General features: G+C 37.3%; 1 protein-coding gene across 1 annotated transcript in view; it reads right to left on the reverse strand.

Annotated features, from left to right (window-relative positions):
• TTK (TTK protein kinase) overlaps positions 1-25,645 on the reverse strand; it is a 34,058-nt gene extending 8,413 nt beyond the window's left edge. The window contains exons 1-13 of the mRNA XM_009282719.1: positions 25,501-25,645; positions 24,944-25,169; positions 20,917-21,023; positions 16,155-16,298; positions 11,396-11,504; positions 11,218-11,293; positions 11,038-11,135; positions 9,881-9,980; positions 9,039-9,162; positions 5,995-6,173; positions 5,734-5,870; positions 3,881-4,007; positions 2,646-2,738 (exon numbers count right to left, since the gene is read on the reverse strand). Of these exons, the coding sequence (XP_009280994.1) occupies positions 2,646-2,738; positions 3,881-4,007; positions 5,734-5,870; positions 5,995-6,173; positions 9,039-9,162; positions 9,881-9,980; positions 11,038-11,135; positions 11,218-11,293; positions 11,396-11,504; positions 16,155-16,298; positions 20,917-21,023; positions 24,944-25,169; positions 25,501-25,645 (1,665 nt within the window). The remainder of the gene's footprint in view (positions 1-2,645; positions 2,739-3,880; positions 4,008-5,733; positions 5,871-5,994; positions 6,174-9,038; positions 9,163-9,880; positions 9,981-11,037; positions 11,136-11,217; positions 11,294-11,395; positions 11,505-16,154; positions 16,299-20,916; positions 21,024-24,943; positions 25,170-25,500) is intronic.
• Positions 25,646-26,201: the final 556 nt, after the last annotated feature.

Genomic DNA, 26,201 nt, shown 5'->3' on the forward strand with positions numbered 1-26,201 from the left:
GGCCTTGCAGAGGGATCTAGATAGATTGGAGCATTGGGCAATCAATAGCATGAAATCTAACAAGTCCAAATGCTGGATTCTGCACCTGGGATGGCATAACACCAGGCACAAGTATAAATTGGGAGAGGAGTGGCTGGAGAACAGCCCTGCAGAAAGGGATATGGGGCTGCTGGTTGACAGCAGGCTCAATATGATTCAGCAGTATGCCCTGCCAGCCAAGAGGGGCAAACCGCATCCTGGGGTGCATCAAACACAGCATGACCAGCCAGTCAAAAGAGGTGATTATCCCGCTGTATTTAGCATTGGTGCAGCCTCACCTTGGGATACTGTGTGAGGTTCTGGGCCCCACAATTTAAGAAGGATGTTAAGACACTTGAATGCAAGGAGGGCAACAAAGCTGGTGACAGGGCTGGAAGGAATGTCCTATGAGGAGTGGCTAAGGACGTTGGATTTGTCTAGTTTGGAGAAAAGGAGGCTGAGGGGCGCCCTCATTGCTCTCTACAGCTTCTTCAGGAGGGCAAGTGGAGAGGGAGGTGCTGGTCTCTTCTCCCTGGGATCCCGTGATAGGACACATGGCAATGGTTCAAAGCTGCGTCAGGGAGGTTCAGACTTGATATTAGGAAGTATTTCTTTACTGAGAGGGTGGTCGAACACTGGAACAGATTGTTGTACTTCCAATTGAAATACTCCATTGTTATTCTATTCTGTTATTCTTTTTGATTTATTACCCTCTGAATTATAGAATCATGTAAGATATGCAACATTTAAAGCCAATTTCCCATCTCTTATGACACATCTGTACTGTTTCTTCTATTACTAGAAAACACACAGCTTGATTGCTCAGTACCACTTTGGTTCTGTCAGTTCCTGCATATGCAAACATGAAACCAAAATAAAAAGTAGGCTTATATTTATGACCCTTTGTGCCAAGTCTAAATAAATATGATTAAATAGATGTGTTTAAAATTTTGAAATCTAGACATACAGGGATTTTTGAACAAAGTTCTAGTCCTATTTTCCATGACTATTTACTGGATTGTAAGACACCTGAAAACCAATAAAGTACATATGCTGTTGACAATACTTGTCACTTAAAATGGCACCTCTGCACTCCTCAGTTTTGCGGAAGAGGAAGTCTATTTTCAGTAAGCATGGTAATTGCAACGTGACAGCTTGAGCATATTCCATTCAATTAAGCTACTGATGAAACAACAACTATCAATTATTTTTCATTAAAAAAATTGAAAAGCTATAAAACAAGGTCAATCTTAAGTACCATCTCAGGCACTTAAAGCCAGTTCGGGAAAATCCATGCATTTAACATGGATTGTTAAATAATTTAACAGAGGATTTAGCGGACTGAACTTAAGGATAAGATTAGAAATACTCAGTTCTAAAACTAGGATACTTAAAAAAAGTTTTAAATAGAAATGCTACCATTTAACTTAAGTATCCAATTTATATTTCACTGCAGGCCTCAGTTTAACTAAAAGTAACCATTTCACTTTCATGTGCTGCAGACTGTAAGTACTACATAGGCTGTTACTAAGGATTAACCAATATGTGCATGTATCAAATTTCCTTTACACAAATTCTTAGGCTGTCCCTGTGACTAGTAATACAGTCTTCAGACAGAAGCATACAGGTGAAGGAGAGGCGTGGGAGACAGAAGAAAGCAGGCAGAAGATAAATCTAACTCACGCAAAACTGCTTATGTTGTTTTTGTTATAATTCTTTATCTTCTGAACAAGAGATTTTGCCAAAACTGTTTCTCAAGCTCCCATGACCCCAATTTTCCTCATAAAAAGCAGCTCGCTCACCACTTCAGTTATACCTACACTCCACTTCTCGCACAAGTTACAGAAGACTTCAGTAATAAGGGATGGTCTGTCCACTTCAGGAACTTTCAATCAACCCTACAAGCCACACATTTCCCAACAATCTAATCACACTGCCCTAAACAATAGCCTCTCAAATTCAGATGTACAATAATACTGCAGCACATCTCTTATAACAGAAAAACTGATTTTCTTAGGAATTTTAATACTCACTCCACCATAGAAACTGTTACCTTCAAGAGCATACACCATCTACCTTCAGGCCTTTACGTAGAAACCAAAAGGAAGTGGGCTCCCACCATTGTTTACTAATTTAAGTGATATTTTTAGATGCTCATGAGAGTTGGCTCATCACTTTTTTCTATTTCTGTAACTTCTCTTCAATGTTCTGACCACATCTGTTCAGAATTTCTGTTCACTGTTTATTACTTCAACACCCCCCTTTATCTACCCACTGTTTTTACTTTATTTCTCCACTAAAGTGAACAGTACTGTGCTTAACATCCTGTAATAATTGAAACATCATTTTCATAATAAGACATTAATTCAGTTGTTATTGCTTGCTACCTGAGGACTCGGATAAAACAGCATTGTACCAAATCTAACCTGTGCGCTATGTTTCTTCTGCATCCATGAGGGATAAAGTCTAAGCCTAGCATTAAAACAACAAATTTCTAGATTCTCTGGGTCACTCAAACACTTTATACATGTTAGTACTAGGCACTCCTTATTAGACAACTTCAACATGTATGTTTACAATACAACTACTACTGTGTAAATGTTTAAAAGGACAAAAGAGCATCTTACCTTACTTGAGCCTCCACTACCTATTTGCTTTAATATGGTATAAACCTTGCCTTTGATGGCAAGACATTCGTGTGAAGGTATAGAAGCTGGAACCTATGTACATACAAAAAAAGTTAAGAAAATAACTATTGGTATGCATGCAGCGGAATGTGGTAAAGCTCTGCTTTTTAATTTTTAATTTAATAATTTAATTTTAATGTTTTTAAGTTAACATGCTTTAAGTTGTCTTGGTCTTTCTGAACAAGATAAAGTGTGGTAAAGCTAAACTTTAAATATGTTTGTCTTGAAAGCTGAATATCCCCATAGCAAAAGTATTTGTATAGTGATCATCACTTGGCATGTAACATCATTGAACTCTTATAAAAAGATACCAATGCTCCACATGGGAAATCAAGAACAGGGTGTTCTTTAATAAGGCTTCTCAGATCATTAGAGACACCTCCCTCTTTACAGATAATGTTGGAAACTAGACTAAGAGACTTTCAGTCACAGCATGCAACTAACTTAGAGTTGTACTCAAATCACTTACTATTTTATTTGACGCTAACTACTAGCTAGCAGACTTCAGTGCTGTGAAGCTGAAACAGCCTGTGTTGCCTGTACCTGCTACACCAAGCTGTAGAACAGCCACAAATTTTAAATATTAATCCTCTGGTAGGAAGCTTAAACCTATCCCCCAATTCTATCTACAATTGGGAAGATTCCTACCTGAATGTGCAACCCATCTAAGGTAATCCATTTTTACATGATTTCAGGCAAATGCATCAAAAACTTGTGAAATCTAACAAAATGGAGGAGGAATGTAATTCTTCATTCTTTTACCTCCCTCAGACTCTTATGGTTTCTAAGACACACTGTTTCTTTTTCTAGGTACTCCACTGTAGTGGGTAGCGCCACTATAAAACCATAGCAGAACAAAAATAGTGACTAGTTCTTGCCTCTGTCATAAAGTAGGATCTGAAAAGGCTTAGATTTCAGACATAAAGGCTTCAGGATTTTGACACAACTGAACTGATTTTTTCAAGAGCTGACTTATTTTACCTAAATTCAGACATACATATGAAAAAACAGTTATTTTGAGAAGAAGCAATACAGAGTACTTGGCATTACTCATCCAGAAAGATGAACAGCAACTTTAGATTAAAACAAATATATACATACATATATTTAACCTAACGTAGTCTCCAAGGAAAATATGTACTGAAAAATGGCAGAAGACAGCCTAAAATTGTTACCTGCAAGCCAACTTGATTTTGAAATGGAGTTGCTGGAGTATGGGGTAGGAAATATGGGAGCTGGCTGTAGGGAGTAGAAATTTGACATCCTGGTAGAAAGTTGTTCTTTACAACTGGTGTTCTGAAACTAAAGGAAATTATGAACAATATCTGCATTTAGTTATATTTTTTTAAAGATTATTCTAACAAAGTTGAAATCTTCAGTGCTTCTTGAAAGTTAAACCCTACTGATTAGCAAAAGCACAAGCCTCTGCTACATTCAATAATTACCATTAAGATCACTTCAACTTCTTGACTTAGAAGTCCTTTAGAAGTACACTTAAACTCTAATATACTTAGGAAATATTTCTTAAAACAGTAACTAATTAAATCCCCATCTTCAGATACTAGCTGGCACTCCCCCCACAAACTGGAAAATGAAAGCACCATATAACTAGAAGAGCTGACAATAAGACAGCAAGATAGTCTGAGCCACAGTTAGCTTTCTTTAGCTTATTGTTCTTTATTAAAAACCTTTTTAGATGAAGAGGCTTTTTTTAAAGTGAGCATATTGAGACAAATAACTTCAAGGCAATCATGATGTTCAAGAGCTTTAGCTACACTGTGTATGAGCAGAAAGAGCACGTATTTAAGAAAACTAAAGATTGCAAGAAAGCCTGTATGTTTTTTGATTTGTTCCCTTGATGTGTCTACCATATATTTAGTTATATTACCAAATATACTTTTTTCCCCACAGTATTTACAGAAATTGATGCTAAGATCAGAACTGGAAAAGAATTTATATACCTAGGACTTTTTTGTAGAAAATAAAATGACAAAAGTTTGGGGAAAAAAAAAAGTCAAAACCAGTCAAAAGCACTGTTCTCACTGAACACAAAAGCACTCAACAATTCTTATTGGATGCGGGGGGGAACATTGTCACTGAGGATGAGGAAAAGGCTGAGGTACTCAATGCCTTCTTTGCCTCAGTCTTTAACAGGCAGACCAGTTATCCTCAGGGTACTCGGCCCCCTGAGCTGGAAGACAGGGACAGGCGAGCAGAATAAACCCCCCGTAATCCAAGAGGAAGCAGTCAATGACCTACTACGCCACCTGGATGCTCACAAGTCTATGGGGCCGGATGGGATCCACCCGAGAGTGCTGAGGGAGCTGGCGGAGGTGCTCGCCAAGCCAGTCTCCATCATTTATCAGCAGTCCTGGTTAACGGGGGACGTCCCGGACGACTGGAGGCTTGCCAATGTGACGCCCATCTACAAGAAGGGCCGGAAGGAGGATCCGGGGAACTACAGGCCTGTCAGCCTGACCTCGGTGCCGGGGAAGATTACGGAGCGGTTCAAGCACGGGTTCATGAAAGGCAGGTCCTGCTTGACCAACCTGACCTCCTTCTATGACCAGGTGACCCGCCTAGTGGACGAGGGAAAGGCTGTGGATGTGGTCTACCTGGACTTCAGTAAGGCCTTTGACACCATCTTCCCCAAACCCACAGACACTTGCATCATGGGAACCAGACTGATATACAGTTATCAATCTAAAAAGCTTGTCAGCCACAAAAACCAAGGCATCCGAAAGAAAGTGTCATGTAGCAGGGATCAGAGAAAGATGTAAATGCTGTAATAAGGACTTAGTGATTTGATGGTGTACTTCTAAATGCTGAAAAGCTGACAGGGAAGACAAAGTTCCCTAAACGCAATCTGAATCTTCAAGTCAGGCACTTGACATCAAGTGTTGGAAGCGCTCTCAAATCTTGTTTGCTATCTGAACAGAAAAGCTTAAGAAACCCTGTTGGAAACTGCTGATGTCTTTCCAGAGATTGACTACCGTTCATAAGTGTGCAGCTCAAAGACGTGGCTTACCAGTCCATATAGTCATTATAGGTGGTGCTTGGTGTTCCACAAACATGTGATGGATCACGTTTCTTAGAAACAGCATCTGATGGTGATAAACCTCTTGAAACAGGATAACCAGATTGTTCAAGGCTCGATTGTTTTCCCTACAGAGGGCAAAGCAAGATATTATTCCACACAAGGAACCACAATTAAGAACACAGAAATAACTTTTTCAACATGTGAAAGCTGCTGCAGCTAGAAAACCACTACATATTCCTGTTACTTTACCTCTCTATAGCAGCTTTTCTGTGTCACTTCTTGAATTGGCCATTTTTTTCTGGCATTAACACAGTTTAGTTTAATCTGATCCAACTGCTTTCTATAGCTTTCACCAGAACTAGATTGTTGCTGTTGACTTTCCAGACTCCTTGGCTCTGGTATCTTCAGCTTCTGATGCTGGACTTTTTCTGAAAAAAATCAGATTATTAAAGAGGCTTGATATTTAGTACTTGAAAGAGTTTCTGGCAGATTTATCCCACCATTTCTAGAAGAATTTTACCTCATTTTCTGTATCAGAATAAGTGAACACAGTTGACTTACTGTAATCAGGCATTAATGTCATCTTCAGGATTCATATTCAGTTCAGTGTAGTAACATGGCAACTTTCTTCAAAATCTTAGGATACCACCATAACAGTAACAGAGATACAACTGTTTCCTTCACCAACACACAGAACAAGATCATATTCATCATTTGTACTACCACATACTGGGACACTGAGCAGGTTTATAAAGCATTTAAGATAAGCTTATTGCAATACTTCAAATTAGAAGTGTGTTGTCTGTGACAATAGGCAACCTATAATCCAGTGGAATGACTGAAGCCAGAGGCATAAAGGGACAAGGCATACTCCATCTCATGGTTCCTTTTGCAGAGGTAATAGGACATTGAATTGATGGAAGATTGCAGGACAGGCTGCAAATAGCACAGCCTAAGAGTGTTCCTTCATGTGCTCATTCGGTTTTCTTTTCAAATGACTAGAAAGCAGTATCTCATGCTAAGCAGAAGTTGAGTGCAATTCAGCCATTGAAGGACTGACCTACTACAACCAGCATCTCATTTGGAAGCTTGAATGAAGCACAAACAAAGTATGACCTGAAACCCAAACTGTTCCCCATGCAAGTCAATGGGAAAGGTTTCGCTGTGGGGTTGAGGGGTGACTGAAGTTGAAAAAAGTCACCATTTTTCAAATTAAATCTTTTTCTTTCCTACAATAGGTAGGTATGTATATAATCCTAAATCCAACTCTTGCAATATTATTAGACATTTTCACCTAATTTCTTCAGCAGGATCAGAAATCAGAAAGCCATCTAGGGAACTAGATTTCTGATGAAACACAGAAGTAGCAAGTAACTGTAAGAGATTAGTACACATATTCCATGGCCTTGGTGCTAAGTCATTAGTAGTAACCTCCTAAATTTTACCAGCCCTGAAATACTTGCTATAAATCTGAGTTGTTTATAATATTTCCCAGAAAGACCACAATGTAAAGTAGTCTCACGCCACCCCTATTTCTATGTCTTGAGGTGACTTCACACGACAGTCAAACTCCATGCATTAGATGAATACTTAAGTAGAGCTTAGGTTATTTCTGGAATACACCAAAAATGTCTGTTTCTAAAATAAGTTAAAAGTCATTCCCCAAAAATATGTTAATAATGCAATAAGAATCTCAGCCATTCAAATAATAGCAAAACTTAGATTTCTTTAAAAAATGAAATCTCTAAAAATTAGACAGAAGCATCATCATGTGCTATCTTTACAGATAATCAAGGAGCACAAGGAACAATACAGTTAAGACTGAAACACCATGTTTAAAGCAAGAGCATTTACAGTAATCAAAAGTGTAACAGTGCATTTGATTAATACTGAAATGTAATAAGCCTCTAAAGAGTACACGTTTATTTAGTACAAGTGTCTTTCACACAAACAAAGGATCCCTGCAGCACAAGTTCATAAGTTCATAAAATGGATTACACTCAGTATGTGAAAATAATTCAGGGGTTTTTGCAGGACAGGAGAAAAGGGGCAAACAATTTGCCTTTTGACAAAGCGTTTTCATACTTTTGGGAAACCTCATAAGAAAATAACCATGACATTAGAGAAACTTATTTATTTTATACTTTGCCCAAAGATTAAGATGCATGCATATGCTGTGGTAAAACTCAGGTCAGGAAAACACTATATTACAAGTTAAGAAATGCCCAAAGTGACATAAATTTAACATTTAGAAGTAAATGTGCATGGGGCAGTGAAGCTGACCAAAGACAACAGATACTTAACAGAGTAAAGTATACTTAACCAAGAAAAAGACAAGAGAAGAAAGCTTCTGACCAAAGCAGAAGCCAGTAATTCAGGTATGTGAACAATAATAATATGAGAAATAGTCTGTGATACATAAACAGCAGCAGAAAAAGCTACATAGAGTTTCATGTACTAATGGGTAAACAGGATAGAAAGCAGAATGCTGAAAGCAACAGATGACACGGATGTTCTGCATTCAGAGAAAACTGTAGGAGTGAAAGACAATGTCATGGTCTCACCTTTTTAAGTTTACTTCAGCCAAAGCAATCTCAGAGTAAACTTCAACAAAAGAAATTAGAGCTCTGGCATCTATAGGGTAAGCTAGGAGTATATACAAGGAAAGTGACAGAAGAAGCAAACTACTATAATTTGAGTCTTGTCAAAATCTAAACAGACTACCCCTCAAGAGCATTATAATCCTTAGTTTGAATTTCTCTCAGCCAACATCCACCTTTTCTTTTTCATATAAACTAGCGCCGTTATCTGATATTCTCGCAACATTTTTCTACGCTCAGTCTGGCAAGTCTTAAACTGAAACCTTGCACTGTTGCTATTTCAATGCCTATTTATGTTATGTGTATTGTAAGAGCTAAGCAGATAATGAATTAGCACTATACATTGGCATCTTACTTCAAGGCCAGCACTCCACACTTTTGGGCAGTGTTGCAGTGGGGATTTTTGTGGGGTTTTTGAGTTTGTTTTGGTTTGTTTGTTTTGGGTTTGTTGAGGTTTTTTTTCCCCTTACATTCACAGGTACGTTTGTTGGGGTTTTTTTTCCCCTTACATTCACAGGTACCACTCAAAAGCCAGATTTTAATTAAATGGTCCTCAATTCCAAGCAGACCAACTTTTTCACTTTTTGAAGAATATTTTATTTAGCAATGCATTTTTTGTTAAAAAAACAGAACAGCAAATTTTCAGTGCTTATTCTATTTCAAATTACTAAAACATCACATATTAATAGTTACCTTCTCTTTTCATCGCAAGACTTGTATCCATTTTGTTTTTGAGAGTTACAGTTGAATTGGTAGCCGTTTCTAAGCTGTTCTCATCCAACATCTGCAACTGTAAAGAATTTTTTTCTTGTAAGGACTAAAGAAAACAAAAAGCATCTTAAAAAGAATCAAAGGAGATCCCAAGCATAGTACCCGACAGACATTTCCTTATGATAATTAATGATCAATACACCACAAAGCAAATATGCTTCAGAAAACAGTGCAGGGTACACAGACAAGTATTACTGATACTATTTTTAAATCCATCAACACTCTGAATTTCCATCATACAGTTTCTATAACAAAGACCTAAATGCTTTCTATTCTTGAATTTTCTTTCGGGGGATGGGGACACAGGACATGAAAATGCAAGCATAGCTCGAAATTAACCTCTATCAAAAGCCATAATTTACAGCACCATAGAGCACTTAATGAACTCAATTAAATGGACTTCACTGAATAGGGTACTTCCCATGATAAAACGCATGACTACAGCTGAAAGAGCTCCTGTAGGCAAGATGAAGTCTGTTTATCCCGTCTTCATAAATCATACGACAGATTTTTAATACCCCCCCATTTCTCCCATCAGATGTATTGTTCAGAGAAAGCTCTTTCTTCATGCCTGATTATGCATAACAATTTTCAAATTTAAAAGCTACAATGAACGTTTCTATTCACAACTGATTACTTAACATAAAGGAAAATTCTAGCTTATTTCTTTCTTGAATTGAAAAAAGTGTTATTATTTTCCTTTCTAATACCATAGGACAGCCAGGTAGAGTTCCTTATATCTACTTTAAAAAGATTTAAGTTACCTGTAAGTCTCCCAGGTCGTATGAATCACCCCCACTAGATTTTGGTTCTGATTGTGGAAAAGGTGCAATGAAGGCTGTACATTTGGAGTTGGATATTTGCCTGTTGAAATAACATTGTTAATTACATAACATGCCAACATATAACATAATGATTGCCTTCTGTGAACCAGTTGAAAAAGGCAGTTGTGTGAAGACTTTTGGCTATAAGTTTCAAATATACAGAAAAGCAGGTCCACTCTGACAGCCAAGTGAGAAACAATACAAAAAAATCTGTCACAATGCCACCATCATCCTATGAAATGACAGGTGACTTAATCGGTTGTCTTCCATAGAAAACAGTAATAAGCTACGGCTAGGATCCTAAACCCCAATGGTGTGTTCCAAAGTAAATTTTGAAATACTTACAGAACAATACTATTAAGTGAAATAACTTATCCCATTACTTTCACAGATTCAGAGTATTGGGCTTTAACTAACTTCTGAGAGGCTAAGTATGCAGTTTTTACTCCTTGGTTACGTATTTCTCCGCAAAGTTCCCATTTCTGCATGAATTTAATCACACAGCAGTAAGGGAGGAAAAAAGTTAGCATAACAGACTTGATTGGGTGACAGCCGGGGGAGCTTTCTCCTCTGTTTACTTTCAAACTATGCTCCAGTCAGGTAACATGTAGCAGAGTGCTATTTTAGTTGGCAGATTCTTCCAACTGCTGAACAGTTAAATGAGCATTTATTCACAATAAAATGAGCATAACCACTTTCTTAATATAATCATTATCATATGGATTACGTTAAAAATGAGGATTTAAAAATCTCTTGGAAGTTACAAGACTGCCTTATATCTCACTTTAGAAACTGGAATACACAGATGTAAAGGTATTTTGAACAAAATTTATTTTTGCCTTAGTCTCCATTTCTTTTGAGCCTACTGATTAGCCAGAACAAGAAATTGATCTTTGCATGCTCTCATACAAAGAATCTGAGTAGTAAGGTAGGAAGTAGGTTATTGCAATGCCTATTGCAATGACAATGACTATTTGTCAATAATCTTTAGATCAATTTTAACATTTTTAACATCTGACATTTCCACTATCCAATAAAAACACTGTTGAAAAGGAGTATTAAAATCTGTTGTGCTGTAGTAAACCAAATAACCATACCTCTTCATGACACCAGCTGTAAGTGGGACATCTGTCTTCTTCACATCATCACCAGCATCAGTTACTAGTTTAACAGGAACCCTCCCAAAGGGGCAGGCCTAAGAGTAAATTGAAAGTTATCAGGTGTGTAAAGCAAAATGAAAAGTTTAAGATTTTGAAGCAAAATGTTACATGTTCTACCTGGTTAGATTTGTTTAGTGGTCTTAATGGATTGTGGTAATTAACTAGAGCATCAAGTTCCTGTGACTTCTCCTCCCTGAAGGCAAGAGAAAAAAAAACAAAAACCAACACTGTAGTGTGTGTTTGGTTTTGGTTTAAATGACATTTTAAGCAATTAAATAAGAAATCAAGCCATTACCCAAGCAAAAGTCTGGTAACAGTAGAAGAATTTTCACCAGAATCATTCCTTTTTATGCTTCTGTGATTTCCAGCTATGCTCTGAAGTCCAGACTCTTGTGTACTTGATACTGTAGGTAAATTAATTAGAATTATTCAGATAATACTGCAGATTGCATTTGTTTCAAAAGAAAAAAAATGTTTCCATAATACATGAAATTTAAAAATACATACATTTGCAGTAATCTAGTATCAATGACATATCACTATTTTCTACTGAATGACAGACATTTTATATAATTACATAAGATATGGTAATTCAGATAAAAAAAGAAAAAACCCAACCGCAGACTTACAACCAGAAGGAGCTTTCCAGGATAAGCACAAAATGGCCTGTAACAATTAGCTAAATATATTAGCTACTTGTTTTCTACGCAGCTATTGTTGTAAACTATGTTTAAACACATAAAAGGGAGATTTGAGATGTCCAAAGACTATCCAAGCAATTTAACTTCTAACGGAAAAACCTCACTGTTAATCTTATCCTATATGTAGAAGGAGAAACACAAGCACCAAACACACTGGTTTAAATAGCATCTTGGGGGAGTGACGAAGAAACCCACACTTTCAGAGCAAGACTATTTTCCAAATCTACATTCTGAGAATAAACCTCCACTCTAAAACAGCATCATCCGAGGGATGCTTCCAAAGCTTGCTCCATGAGGACTCCTCAGAAGATTTAAAACTGCTTACATTTGGATTCTTTTGTTGTTCATTCCAATTATTTATCAGCACACGTGATGATGACACCCACACCTAAATAACTATAATAAATCCTAAATTAAGCATCAAAACCCAGCTTGTTTCAGAGGTAGTATCTCAAAGCTACAACTGTCTAGACAATCCTTACAAACTCCCTGCTACTGCAGAGACCCAAGATATTGATAATAGCCCTGACCTGTCCTGTTCTCCTCCTGCTGAACACCTGCTTTTGGGCTCTGACTTCATTTATGTGGTATTTAATTTTGATACAACATTTTTGTGCTACCTCAGTTATGTTTCTGTAGATCCATGTGGATTTAAAGCATTTAACGGGTGCCTGCAATTGCAAAAGCATGCAGTCTTTTCAGTTCTAGTGAGAGTTATAAAAAAGTAGCAATCACAACATAAATAGGTAAGTCTTTCACAGGCATACCTTCTCCTTTAGGTTTTTCAGCACAATTGGTGGAAGGCTGCATACTAAATCCCTAGAACTACCTACTGTGTCAGAAGTAGAACACAGGAATCAGGACATCAGAATTACCAATCATCAATTAAACACTTGTTTTTCTCCCTCAGATTCTCCTTCCCCCTCTTAGAAAGAGAGGCACTTCAAATACAGTTTTAGTCATTAGAACCCTAAGAAGCTTCCCAATTTCAGTTACTGCACATGGTTTTCATACTGACAAATCCTAGGCTGAAAGAAATTTCAAAGTCACCTCCAAACCTCCTGACAGAGTTAGGCCACAGGCACATTCCCTTCTAGAGCCAACTCTACTATAACCAGTTGAAGAATTCACTAGCTTAGTGACTTGTTACCAAAGACCTTTTGCTGGTCCCTCCACCTCAATGACCTGCCAACACAGCACTTAAAAGAGTAATCCCCAATTCATATCAGGTAAATTCAACTGAATTAGTCTAAGCAATTAGTTGTGTTAAATTAAACCAGTTGATTTCACCGACAGCAAATTTGAGAGTGGTCTTATAAGCTGTGCTCTACTGCCAGGTCAGGGAAGATCAAGGCAGACAATGGCAAACAGCTCATTCACCAGCCCCACCTTCATCCAGCAGGGAATCTTGCTCAGTTATTGAGGATCTGGCAAAAGTTATATGAAGTTGTACATTAATCTTAAAATGAAGTGTCAAGTCAACTCCTAGTCACATTATTAATAAGCTTTGTGAAAATAAAGTATATATTTCAGATGTACTTTACAGTAAGCAGAACCAGAAATCAAGTTATTTGAAAAGTCATTCTAGAACCTCAAAACCACAAATAAACAGCTCAGAACAACATGGTCATCATCCAAACTATTTTTGCCTAGAGGTGAAGAAGGCAGGGTCATTTCTCAGATGAACAAGTGACCATGAGAAGTCAGAACACACTAATGCAGATACATCAACACTTTAGTAACTGCCCATGAACACGTGTTGATGTGTTACGATATAGAAAAGGTAGCTTAATTCTTTATTAAGGAACATTGTGGAGTACAAGCTATTTTAAGAGCCTTCAGATATACACTAACCTCTTAAATTCAGTTATTTTCCTGACAAACCCTTTTAAAAATTGAAATTAATATCTGATTATGCAGATAGAAAGATCTCTTCCACAGTATTATATTTTTTAAGACAATCAGACACCAAGGAACATATATTTAAAAAAATCAAAGACAACTAAGATACTATATAATATGATCTTCTACATCACATAGGCCTGGTTTTCCTCAGTATAGGAAATTGTTTGCTTGACCAATAAACAGAAGAATTCATGGCTATCCACAGCCTCTCAAGAAATCATAATTTAAGAACTTTTTTATATACCATTTCTCTTAACATTTTTAAATTCTGGGTCAGTTCATTAAAATTAATTTGATTTTTATTTTGAATCTTCCCATGTCCCCCCTTTTACCTTCAGCCAGCAGAAGCCAGACTTCTGGCAGATGAATACTGCAGTATTAGCTATTTCTAGTCCTTTTTTTTTTTATTATAAACTACTTATGTCAATAGACCAAAATACTCAGTTAAATAAAAAAAGAACAAGTACCTCAAAGTATAATGTAGTTCTAAGTTTTTCTTTACATAACACTGAACGCAGTTTTGAATTAGCAGTTTACCGATCCGGTACCATCACCACCTCACACCCACATCCCACAATTTTTTTCTTTTTTCCATATACACGGAAAAATTTTTTTTCCCAAGCTTACCACTGGACTCTCACGTTCAGTTGGTGATCTACAATACTTTTATTCCTTCACAGTCTGAGACTTCCTATCTGCCTCATACTACTCGTGACTACGGTCGGACTCTATGATCTTAAGGCTCTTTTCCAACCTAAATTATTCTAAAATGATTCTATGACCTACATTTTTTTTTAAGTATAAATTATTTTTTCCCAACTAAACATGTTTGATTGCACCTGGTATGTCAAATACTTTAGATTGCTGTGCATGAATGAAAGAGGGGAAAAAGGAATTAAACCAAAGGCTTCTAGACTTGCTGCACAGTTTTTATATTTGCATCACTACACTATAACTGCATATAACTCATCAAAAGCTTTCTGAACAATCTTTTGAAGCTGTGAAGAAATGTATTTACATATACAGCATTCCTGTTTTCAAATAAAAAGCTTTCAAAAGCAGCTCTTTAAATGGAAATACAAAACAGACAAGACTTAAATGCCTATACATTAAAACAGTCTCTATTGCTCCAGAAGGACCATACAAATTCACTTAAAGCCAAGTTCAGTGATTTAGGCCACGTACATCCCTGAGTTTGAGATATTTCAGGTCTAGTATTATTTGCCTTTTAAACTTTTATCTTTAAATAGCTGAATTAATACTTAGCATTTTTCAAATACCTAATGTTACAAGTTCATATAAATGAAAAACTAAATGAGCCTACTCTTCCCTCAAAGTTCACTGCTTCCTAAATGGCAGACAGGCTTTTGCCACGTATTCTCTCATAGGTATTCCCTTAGCTTTGCAGCAAGTAAAGCCAATAATATCAGATAGAAATTGTACAATCTATGAATAATATTCCACAGGATATTCTCCTGTGGCACAGCACATCAGCTGTGGCACTCACGATGTCTATATCTGATTAATGGTAAACAGAATAGGACCAAAAATAAAGTTTATTAAAAAAATTAATACCATAACTGAATATTATTGCAAGTGTTGCCAAATGTTTGGGGTTCCACCCCAACTAGTGTTTCACACAAAGGTTGATTCAACAGGAGCCAGCCAAATCTCAAACTACATTCCTGAAGACATATCTCTACGGAAATGAAATCAGACCTATTTTGCACTAATTCTGTCCCTATACAAAGCAAAAATATGGAAGTGTTAGACACCACTCTTGGAAAAGTTGGTTACATGCACTTCAATATTTAAGTCGAACCACGTTTTTTTGCTCAATTCCACTCCAAACAAATTTATCTCTTGAAAGCTTTGTGAGGTAACTGTTCCCTTATTGAAGTTATATACCCAGCAACCAGTACCAGTTATGTTTTATGATATAGCCAAGCACTTCAATTTTGTACTGATAAATACCTGGATTTTGTCCATTTGTGAAATAAATACAAAGTTCAAATGGATTATTTTTCCTAGATTTGATCTCACTGAAATGACTGCCAGAACTTCACCAGCCTGTCACAAGATACACCTCAAAGTAAGCTATCTGTATAGTTTAGTCTGTACATTTCAGTTCTAATTCTTCTCTACAACCAGTAGCTCTTACTTCACACAAGTCTCTACTACAAAGTGCAAATACCTAACGGCAGTCAGAGGAACACCCTCTGCAGAATTAAAGAATCGACCATCCTATGGCTCCTGCAAACTACGGTCACTGTGTTGAAGATGGAACCAAATATTGAAGGAGTAAGATTGATAATATAGATAAATGTTTATTAAACAATAGCAGATTATGAGTTCGTATCTAGAAGGGACAAACATTAGAAAGATTTTTTTCAATCTAGAATTACAACATATATAAACTCAACCAACATTTTAAGAAATTGCAATTACCTGCTAAGTTCTCCTTCTCCTCATCTGAAAGCAACTGCTTTTTTTGTGAATGAAAGTTTTGTAGAGCAGTTTCCAACATTTCTAGTGGAACAGCAGAGCACTCTACAGCTTTCTGAAGGAGCTGCTTACACTTCTTCACATTTCCTAAGTAGCAAGGAACACAGAGTTAGAAATCAAGAAATAGAAAACAATTACACTGGGGCAATGTGGTGGTTTTTTTAAGACGTGATTACATTCATGCTGTCTTATGTTCACTTTGCATCATTCTCTGAAGCCATTATTCATCAGGCACTTCCCCCCTTAGATATCCATTTTAAGGATATTGCCTGAAACTAGTTACAAGTGAATCATGTAAGCCAATTTTTCATATGAAGTTCAACACCAACTCACAAAATATGCTTTATGAACTCACAAAACTGCATTCTCAGTATTTGTTTAGTCTTATAGGAACTGTAAGGCAATACAACACAAATTCTAAAATCCATTTTTTTCTATAGTACCAGCAAGGAAAGACAACCTTTATGGACTTTCATTTAGATCTGACCAGATACAAACTTTATTACATATGCATTATAAAACATCTTTAATGCACTTAATAGAAATCAAAGTTAAAAGCAACTGTCATCAAACATCACTACTCCAGAAAGCACTACAGTTAAGAAGAGAGGAGTGAAAAGGAAGGATATTGTTTCATTACAGGTTTACACATTACTAAATGCCATAAACAGAGATTGAAGAGAACTAAGGGGGAAGAGGGGGTGTCGTAACAAAACATATTGAAAGCAATCAGTTTACATATATAAGCATGTGCACATATAGCTATTAAAAAAAACATGAGTCAGATAAGGAAAGAAGTGTACTGCAACCAAAATCTTCTCCTTGGTTTAGAGACCATCAGGGCAAACTGTTTTGTTACAGCTGTTAATGCCCTTGAAGTCCCAAATGCCCTTCTTCCTTGGTTCCAAAGCAGCAAAATGTAAACCACTTTGTTCTTATAGGTGCCACATACATATATAATTAAGTAGTTCTTATACTATATAATAGCATATTTCAGAGCTCTGAGGTCTCCAGCACTCAGAACTCCACCGATAACTGAAGTTAGATGTCAATGTTGCCTGCAGTTCAGACCGGGGGGGGGGTGGGGTAAAAGGGGGGGTGGGGGGGGGGGTGGGGTGTATATATTAGGGGGAGTGGAGTGTATATATTAGGAACTTATGCTTAAGTAACCTATTTTAAGAATATCAAATGGGTGATGTTGGACATTGAAGCAAGGAAATGCCAAAATAAGATAGACTTAAATGAAATCATAGCCAATTTTGTGCATATTTGTTATGACTTGGTTTTTAACCATATAATCAAATACTATTTTTCTCCAAATCCTCAGCAAGTGGATAGGCTTAGTATTTCTTTTTAAGAATCCTTAACCAGCATTCTACCTTTGGCTATATTTAGTAACCACACATTGCTTCAACAAGACCTGCTACTCAAAATTAAAAGTAATTCCTCCTAGTATTATGTGCCTGTCCTGGTTTTGGCAGGAATAAAGTTAATTTTCTTCACAGTAGCTGGTACAGTGCTGTGTTTTGGATTTAGAGTGAGAACAATGTTGATAACACACCGATGTTTTAGTTGTTGCTAAGCAGTGCTTACACTAGCCAAGGACTTTTCAGCTTCCCATGCTCTACCGACTGAGAAGGCTGGAGGTGCACAAGAAGCTGGGAGGGGGCACAGCCAGGACAGCTGACCCCAACTGGCCAAAGGGACATTCCATACCATGTGACGTCATGCTCAGTACGTAAAGCTGGGGGAAGAAGGAATGAAGGGGGGGACGTTCGGAGTGATGGCGTTTGTCTTCCCAAGTCACCGTTACGCGTGATGGAGCCCTGCTTTCCTGGAGATGGCTGAACACCTGCCTGCCGATGGGAAGGAGTGAATGAATTCCTTGTTTTGCTTTGCTTGCGTGTACAGCTTTTGCTTTACCTATTAAACTGTCTTTATCTCAATCCACGAGTTTTCTCACTTTTACCCTTCCGATTCTCTCCCCCATCCCACTGAGGGGGGAGTGAGCGAGCGGCTGTGTGGTGCTTAGTTGCCGGCTGAGGTTAAACCACGACAGTGCCTCATTGAATAAGAAATAACATGATACCAAAACACCTATGTGAAAAATGAACTGTTCCATCCCCCTTAACAGATGAGGAACCAAGGCACAAAAGCAAAGCCAGAAGTATCTGTGAGTTTCAATCAGTCCACTTCATCACATACAAAAAGCCTGACTGATCCACCTAGGCATAACATTCTATATAGCCAAAGGAGTTTTATTTATGGTCATGAGTTCCAAGCAAGTCACAGCAAATCTTGTTTCAAGCACACTACCCAAGGCACACCAAAAGTAAGGAAGAGACAGCTCCTCATCTGACCTATTTAAATGAAGTTGTATTCAGCATTTAAATAAAAACAAAACAGAATGCCACCTTTATTGTGTCACTCCATTTTCAGGTCATGAATATTCAATTTATAAGGAACTCAATATCAATGTGCCAACCATAATTTCAGAATTTTGACTTGAGCTTTAGCTCACAATTTTGCTCAAGACAGGACACTGAATGTATAATTAACTTTTTCTTCTTAATACAAAGGGAAATACATATTAATCAAGAAGCAATTGGCAGGTGTGCCAAAGCACTGCTGAAATGATTGGGATGAGGAGGTAACAAGGCACCACCCTCCTCCTTTCCCTCTAGCCTAAGCTGGACACACTCAGTGAAAAAGTAACAGCACTTTTAAAGTAACAATATACAACTCACATGTTACATTAATCCTCTTTGAAGCACCCCGCAGGGACATTATAGCTCCGTACACATTACCAAATGTCAAATAGACCAGCTCAAGGGTAACAGATACAAATCAGACAGCACACTGGAGATAAAACAAAGCCAATCATAAATGGCTTATTCCTTTGGAATTAGGATTTCATTTCAGGTTGACTATTTGCTGTCAAAGTAAAAGAAACTATTGCATTAACACATCCCTTAGCTACACAGTAATTAAATTCACAAGTGATTGTGATAGAAGGATGAATTTAGTCAGTGGTAACCACTAGTAACATTTCTACACTTTACTTAAATTACATAATAGGTTTTCTTTATTACACTTTGACAATATTTTTATTATTGAAGTATTACTGTTTTATTATCTTTTTTAATAAGCATACAGTGCTCACTAAACATTTTTGGGTAGGCAGCCCAACCCTGCTACCAAGTACCCAGGCCACCTCCCCTACCCACAATAGGAAAGAAGTGACATAAGCCAAGGTGAACTTTGTGGACTACTGGCCCAAAGTTTTGAGGACCTATTGTTCTAGATATATCAGAGCATAATTTACATAGTCTAGAATAGTCTAGAGAACTGGAAGAGCAAAAGCAAGAAAAAAATCATAAATAGTTTAATAAGGGAAGGAAAAAGGAAAAAAAAAAAATCCAAGTGATGCAAAGGCAATCATTCATCACCTCCTACCAGCAGACAGATGCCCAGCCAGTCTCTAAGCAACTGCTACTGTGGAAAGACTATCCCCCAGTTTTTTATTGCTGAGCATGATGCTTTATGGCATGGAATATCCCTTTGGTCAATTCAGGTCAGCTGTCCCAGCTGTGTCCCCTGCCAACCTCTTGCCCACCCCCAGCCTTTGGGCAGAGGAGAGGCCAAGCAAGAAACAGAAATCCTTGACACTGTGCAAGCACTGTTCAGCAACAGCCAAGACATCGGTGTGTTATCAACACTGTTGTAGTCACAGATCTAAAACCCAGCATCATATGAGCTGCTAAGAAAATTAACCCCACCCAAGCCAGATCTAGTACACCAAGGAACAGGATAAATTAATTTAGAAAGTTTGCTCTTAGTGCAACTACCCCTACCAAGGACAGACAGTTCAGGCACCCCTTAAAGAAGGGAACCAGAGTTTTTAAAAGACATTATCACTCTCATATCAGAATGGCTTGCCTAAAACACTGCTGTATAGCACCACATGACAAAGAGTACCATTCTATTTTGAATACTGACAAGCGCCACCGCCCCTCTCCCCCGCAACTGACTGGAATATGGCACCTATGATACTATCACCAAAAAAAAAAAATCAGTCCATGCCATTTATGAAGCAACAGAAGGTATCAACCATCTCCACTGTCCCACCGTGGATGTTCAACAATGGAACAGGAAACAGAAGAATCAATTAAAATCCAACTGGTAGCTACTTAAGAACCTGAGTGGCAGAGGGGAAAATTTAGTTGGACCAAATTGCACATTTACAGTGTATTTTGGTTTAATAAAAAAAAAAACCTACAAAGAATCTACAGCTGCTTTTTGGAAGGAGCCAAAATTTCTTCCACAAGCAAGCTGAAAGTATCTAAAGGGAAATTACCACCCAAATCTCAGCATCATTTTTCAACGCAGCAAGAGCCTTATTAATACCTCCCACTGTAAGATCTAAGCTTAAAAAACTCAAACAGAAATCACTGTTAATTTTCATCTTGTTTGAAAGTTATTTCTAAAAAGGAAAAAGCCTATTAAGAACTATGCACATATTTTCATTAAAATTGAGCACACATGTTCTCATTAAATTTCAATTAAAAAAAGAAAATCCAGATTTTTCTTTTTCTGATTTACTACCTATCAGTTTCCTTGCAAGTTATGTAACAGAGCAGAAGTTTAGAACAACAAAACCTAGAATAACACAGAACAGCAACACCAAACAAGTTTTTCTACACACCTTGCGATAGTTCAAACTGTGCGAAAGCCACATGCACAAAAGCAAATTTCTTGCAGTTCAGTCTGGCCAGATGAAATTGGTCCCGTGCCTCCTCCGGATCTTGAATACTGTAAAGACAGCATATCAGTAGTTACACAAGGTGAAGAGCCTGAGTAACAAGGATGAAGTTCCATGTGCTGGGTCATGGCTTTAGATAATTCTGGAAAAGCAATCCATCTGTAGCTGAAGTTTTTTCCTCTTCCTTAGAGCCATTAGTGAAGTACAAATATGCAAAGCGTCTTAAAAAGCTAATAATCAAAAGATATCAAGCTGATCCTTTCAAAAACCAGAATGTGCTCAAACCTGAGAGAAAAATTAAGGACTCATTCTTTGTCACTGCTTATATTATTCCTCAGAATATGTAGATATTTTCCCTCAGAACACCCACTAACCTGTACAGAACATCCACCTGTAGCCCATGGAGAAAAATCTCCATTCTTCCAGTCCAGACAAGTTACTTCACATTTAATAGTTTCTTTACTTTTACAAAATTTTAATCCTAGTTTTACATTCAGCCATAGATTGCTAAGTAGGACAACTGAGATGCTTGCACGCAGTACACCAACATTTAAATATTCCAGAGGATCTACAGCTTAAGTAAATACTTGTCAAGATAGAAAAGGCCCAAATCTATATCACTATGAAATAAATTAACATCACATTCCAATGGACTCTCTCCCCCTTTTTAATATTAAAAAAAGTTTTTAACACTTTTATTAGCAAAATCCACAATCAAGAAATAAAGGAATTTCTTCCAAAATTCCACCCTGGTTCAACAGATAAGCAAAGGTAGTACTTAGAAGTGGGGACGGTGAAAAATTTATGATGATGGCTTAAAAAATAAGTACAGAAAAATACAACACAAAGCTAAAAAGAACATATTTCCAGTAGAATTAAGAAGGAGAAAAGTCTCTATCATAGTTTAGGCACGTTACTGGACTCCAGTAAGTTTATTAAACTCAGCTCTGGTCATCCAAAGCAATAGGACAGGCACAGAATAACCCATCTGCAGGCAAAGTCGGAGTAACAAATTAAGCTGTAACATCTGAATTACATTCACTTTCAAAAAGCACGTTAAAATTTAAGTTCCTGTAGAAAGCAGCAACAACTTGAATAGCAATATGCAGAACAAGACCTAACGTTAGCAACAGGCATCAAGTGCCACGCACTTGGTGGCACTGTGCTACAGCCGCATTACATGAAAGCAGGCCTGGCATGGTTAATGTGCGATACAGATAATGAATCACAGATGCACCTGGCTGTTCACCTTTGTCTGTTTTAGCGTACATTCAAGGGTTCTTCAAACAACCTCAGTATCATAATAGGTGAAAAGGTTTTGGCATAGTCAGGCTCCAGCTAGAGAAGATACCAAGACAAGACAGGTCCAGGGCCAAGAACGGAATAATCCAGCTTAATCAGAAGAAAAGGATGTTGATGCCAATAGACACTAAAATCTTAAGCCATTGTCACTGCTTCTGAAGTTTGTGATGCTCTGACTTGCTTTTCCTGTTAGGTGGAACATTTGGGAGAACAGCAAACAGAACTCCACTGAAGAGCACCTTTCTTCTCCCCACCAAAGGCAGTATCATCAGAGAACCTATGTATCAAAGTGTTACTTTACTTGCAATAGCTAAAAAAAAAAAAAAAATAAATCAGAAGCACTCTAAAGAAAATCCTCTTATCTCATGACTTCCTAGCAGAAGCTAAAATTGAGCAGAGAGACAAAATAGATAGTACTAGACAAACTGACAGCCACGAACAGAGGAGGCGAGTCTGAAACACCAGGGAAATCTCAAATGCCAAGAAAATTGCGAGCAATGAGTGAACGTGCCAAACGCAAGAAATCCAAATAACCACTCACTGATTAACCTAACATTAGTCTCCAAAAACTACAGACAAGAAACGTTGTTGGTTTTTTAGATCTGATCAGTCAAAAGCAATTTCATGTTCTAGTGAGGTTACACATGTAGTTCATAGAAATAGTTTCATATAAATAATTGACTTTTTATTATACACCACAATACATAAGAAAGCATTAGCTTATAATAAATTATTAAGAACTGGCTAATCTCAAAGTAATTTTCAGATTTAGGGAGATACTGACAGCAAAATTCCATTGGGATTGATGCTATGTCAGATTTTGGTGGGTACATTTTTTAAGAGGGGTTTGGGAGTGGGTTGTTCATCTTTTTTTAAAAATAATTTTCATTAGCAAGTCAGGAAACATATGACTGATGGTATTTGCCAATTAAAAATATGAAGCAGAAGGCAAAAAGAGCAGGTCTGAACTACCCAGGGAGCTAAGTAGATTCTACAGTAATGTTGGTTACCAAAGCAGAAGGTATTTTAGTATAGCTATAGATCATGCATTTTAATAGCGAAACAAGATAGGCTACTCTCCCAAGAGGGTCCCTAAAGGCTGTAGCAGTGAAGCAGCTAAAGACATTTCAGTGGGACACCACGACAAAAACTGTTAATAATATTCATGCGTTCTAGCATTAACAGGCTACTGACAGTGCCTTCAGTTTTGCTTTCTGCAATACAATACACAGAATACTGAACACAGCTCTAGTATCCATTTAAGAAGTATCCACCTTTGAAAGCATGTGGAAAGAAGTCCAAAAGTTTTAAAGTTATTAAGGAGGTAGGAAATAATATTTCTGAACTTAAACTCCTACTGTCCGTAAGGAGATAACAGATGTGATTTGATAATAGCATCCAATCACCATTCTGGAAAAGAAATTCCGGAAAGTATGAGCTGGAAACCTATGTTGCACAATTTCTGTTCTGAGGAAAAGCAACTAACCTTTGAACAAGAACACTAGCTCTCAGTATCTGCAAAGACGGGAGGTCCTTCTGGAACATATGCTTTACTCCACTTACACAAAAACACCTTACCTCTTCAAGATACTAAGGATTCACAGCAGGTCATTATTCACTCCTGCTTGTTTCTCAACAGTAGATTCAACAGATTACTTCCGTTGTATGCTTTTAGTAAATAGTGATGCAGCAAGATCCATGCAAATGACAGTACAGACAAAGAAGTAGACCATATCATACTGCAAGATCAAGTCACCTGCCAAAAAGCCAAATGGAAGGACATACAAGAAACAGAAAAAGACTAGCTGGAAGACCATCTGCTTCAACTCTAATTGTTAAGGATTGCCACATTGTTAAAACGCAGCTCTTCATCAAAATATTCACTGTCATGGTATTTCAAGTGACAAAAGAACTCCTTAAGGAAAAAAAAAAATCAAATTACAACCCTGTCCCAAATTATGTCTGAAAACATCCGAACAACCACACTGTTCAAATTAGGATTGAATAAAGCAATAAATGGCCACAATCAAAACTAATTTCATAAGTATGAAAGTACAGAATGATGTTCCGAGACATTCTTCCTACCCTAAGGCAGCTATTTAATGTAGCTGGGATGCATCTTTCCTAGCAAGGGAGAAAGCAGACTAGACAGGGATAGACCACTATGGTTTGACTAGATGGATTAGATAATAGCAAATTGTCTACGTCACAGACAAATCAGTTATAGAAGTCCACAGGGAAATTAATCCTAACTTACAACATACACAGTTTAATACACAGATTGGAGTTACCCAAAGTTATATCAGATTTCACCCATGCAGCTTCTTTTGAGCTGAAGTATAAAGCTGAAGGAAAAAAAAAGTCTCATGCTATTTCCTCAGGTACCTTACACATAGAAGCCAGAAAAAAGTGCGTTCACATTTCTAAATCAAATAGCTCTGAACAATCATGTTTACTAGCATATACAAAAAAATGCAACTACTGTGGAGGCAACAGATAAGCTGACTAGCCGAAGCTGCTCAGTTTCAAGGAGTCGATATGAAGATATCCCTACTCAAAATGATAATTTGTTGCAGAAACTAATGAAAGCAAACTATTATTATCAACATTCAAATTCAGAATTCTGAATGATGAGTTCTTATATTGAAAACTGAAAATTTATACTTACGCTTTCAACTCAGCAAATCTCACAAGGATGCGAGCATAGCTCTCATCTTGACTATGCTTTTCTGCAGGTAATGCAGTCACCGCTTGACTGTAACGACCAATGAGTCTATTCAGTAGGCTAACATCCATTTGAGGAATACCCTTTTTCTCTAGCCTAAGCAAAAAACACAGCCAATCTTCTGGATTATTTGTTGTCATCATTATTTGATTAACAGTTCCAGAGTTATCTGACAGAAAAATAACAAAGGAGATTGATTAAAACTGCAGCAAACATGAACAGAAGAAAACACTTTTTACAAGCTTTCATGTAAGACGACTAGTGAGGGGGTTTTTTTGTTTGGTTTGGGGTTTTTTTGGGGGGTGTTTTGTTTTGTTTTTTACACACAAGATTAGAGCAACACAGTTAACTAAAGAAACAAGGAGAGATTAAAAGTATTTTGTGGTCATTAATATTGAAGACACGCTAAACCTTACATCCTTTCAGTTAACGTAGACTAAGAGTGAAAGAGCCATTAAGATCAGCTGCATAAGCAACAACAGAATAACAAAAACACATACCTGTTGTATCAGCTGAGATTTTAGTACAGTTAAGTTCATCTGTGATATTGTCTTCATTTCTGTATTTGTTTTTCAAGTCTCTAACTCTATTCATGATTGAAGCAATTTGTGGCAATCCTCTTTCGCTTAGGTCCTCCTCCTCCATCTGCAGTGAAAAGGTTAAAAAACAGTGAAGTTACTGAAGAACCCTGTTGTAGCTCACCTTAAGTGGAATTATACACGAGCGGCTTTCCCCATGGTATTTTGCAGATTAATTGAGACTCAACCACATTATGTAACATAAATACTCTATTAATCCTTTGTCAATGTAGTTGCACAAGTAAACTCCTTAGCAGAAGCCAATGTAGATGAGCAAAAGGAATTCGTACTTAACTGATCTGCCCAAATACTAGTCCATGCTTCACAGTAGCCCTTTCCAATAAGGTATATCCAGTGTTTCAATAAAATGAGGGGTGAGATATGTTGCCTGAATAGCTATGAGTCTATTGTATTAAATCACATCCTGAATCCATAGATTAGGATAGTGTGCTGGTTTTTGCTGGGGTAGAGTTATTTTCTTCACAGTAGCTAGTATGGGGCTGTGTTTTGGATTTGTGCTGAAAACAGTGTTGATAACACAGGGATGTTTTCGTTACTGCTGAGCAGTGCTTACACAGAGTCAAGGCCTTTTCTGCTTCTCACCCCACCCCACCAGCAAGTAG

Source organism: Aptenodytes forsteri, unplaced genomic scaffold, assembly GCF_000699145.1.
Source record: "Aptenodytes forsteri isolate BGI_AS27 unplaced genomic scaffold, ASM69914v1 Scaffold245, whole genome shotgun sequence".
Taxonomy (NCBI): Eukaryota; Metazoa; Chordata; class Aves; order Sphenisciformes; family Spheniscidae; genus Aptenodytes; species Aptenodytes forsteri.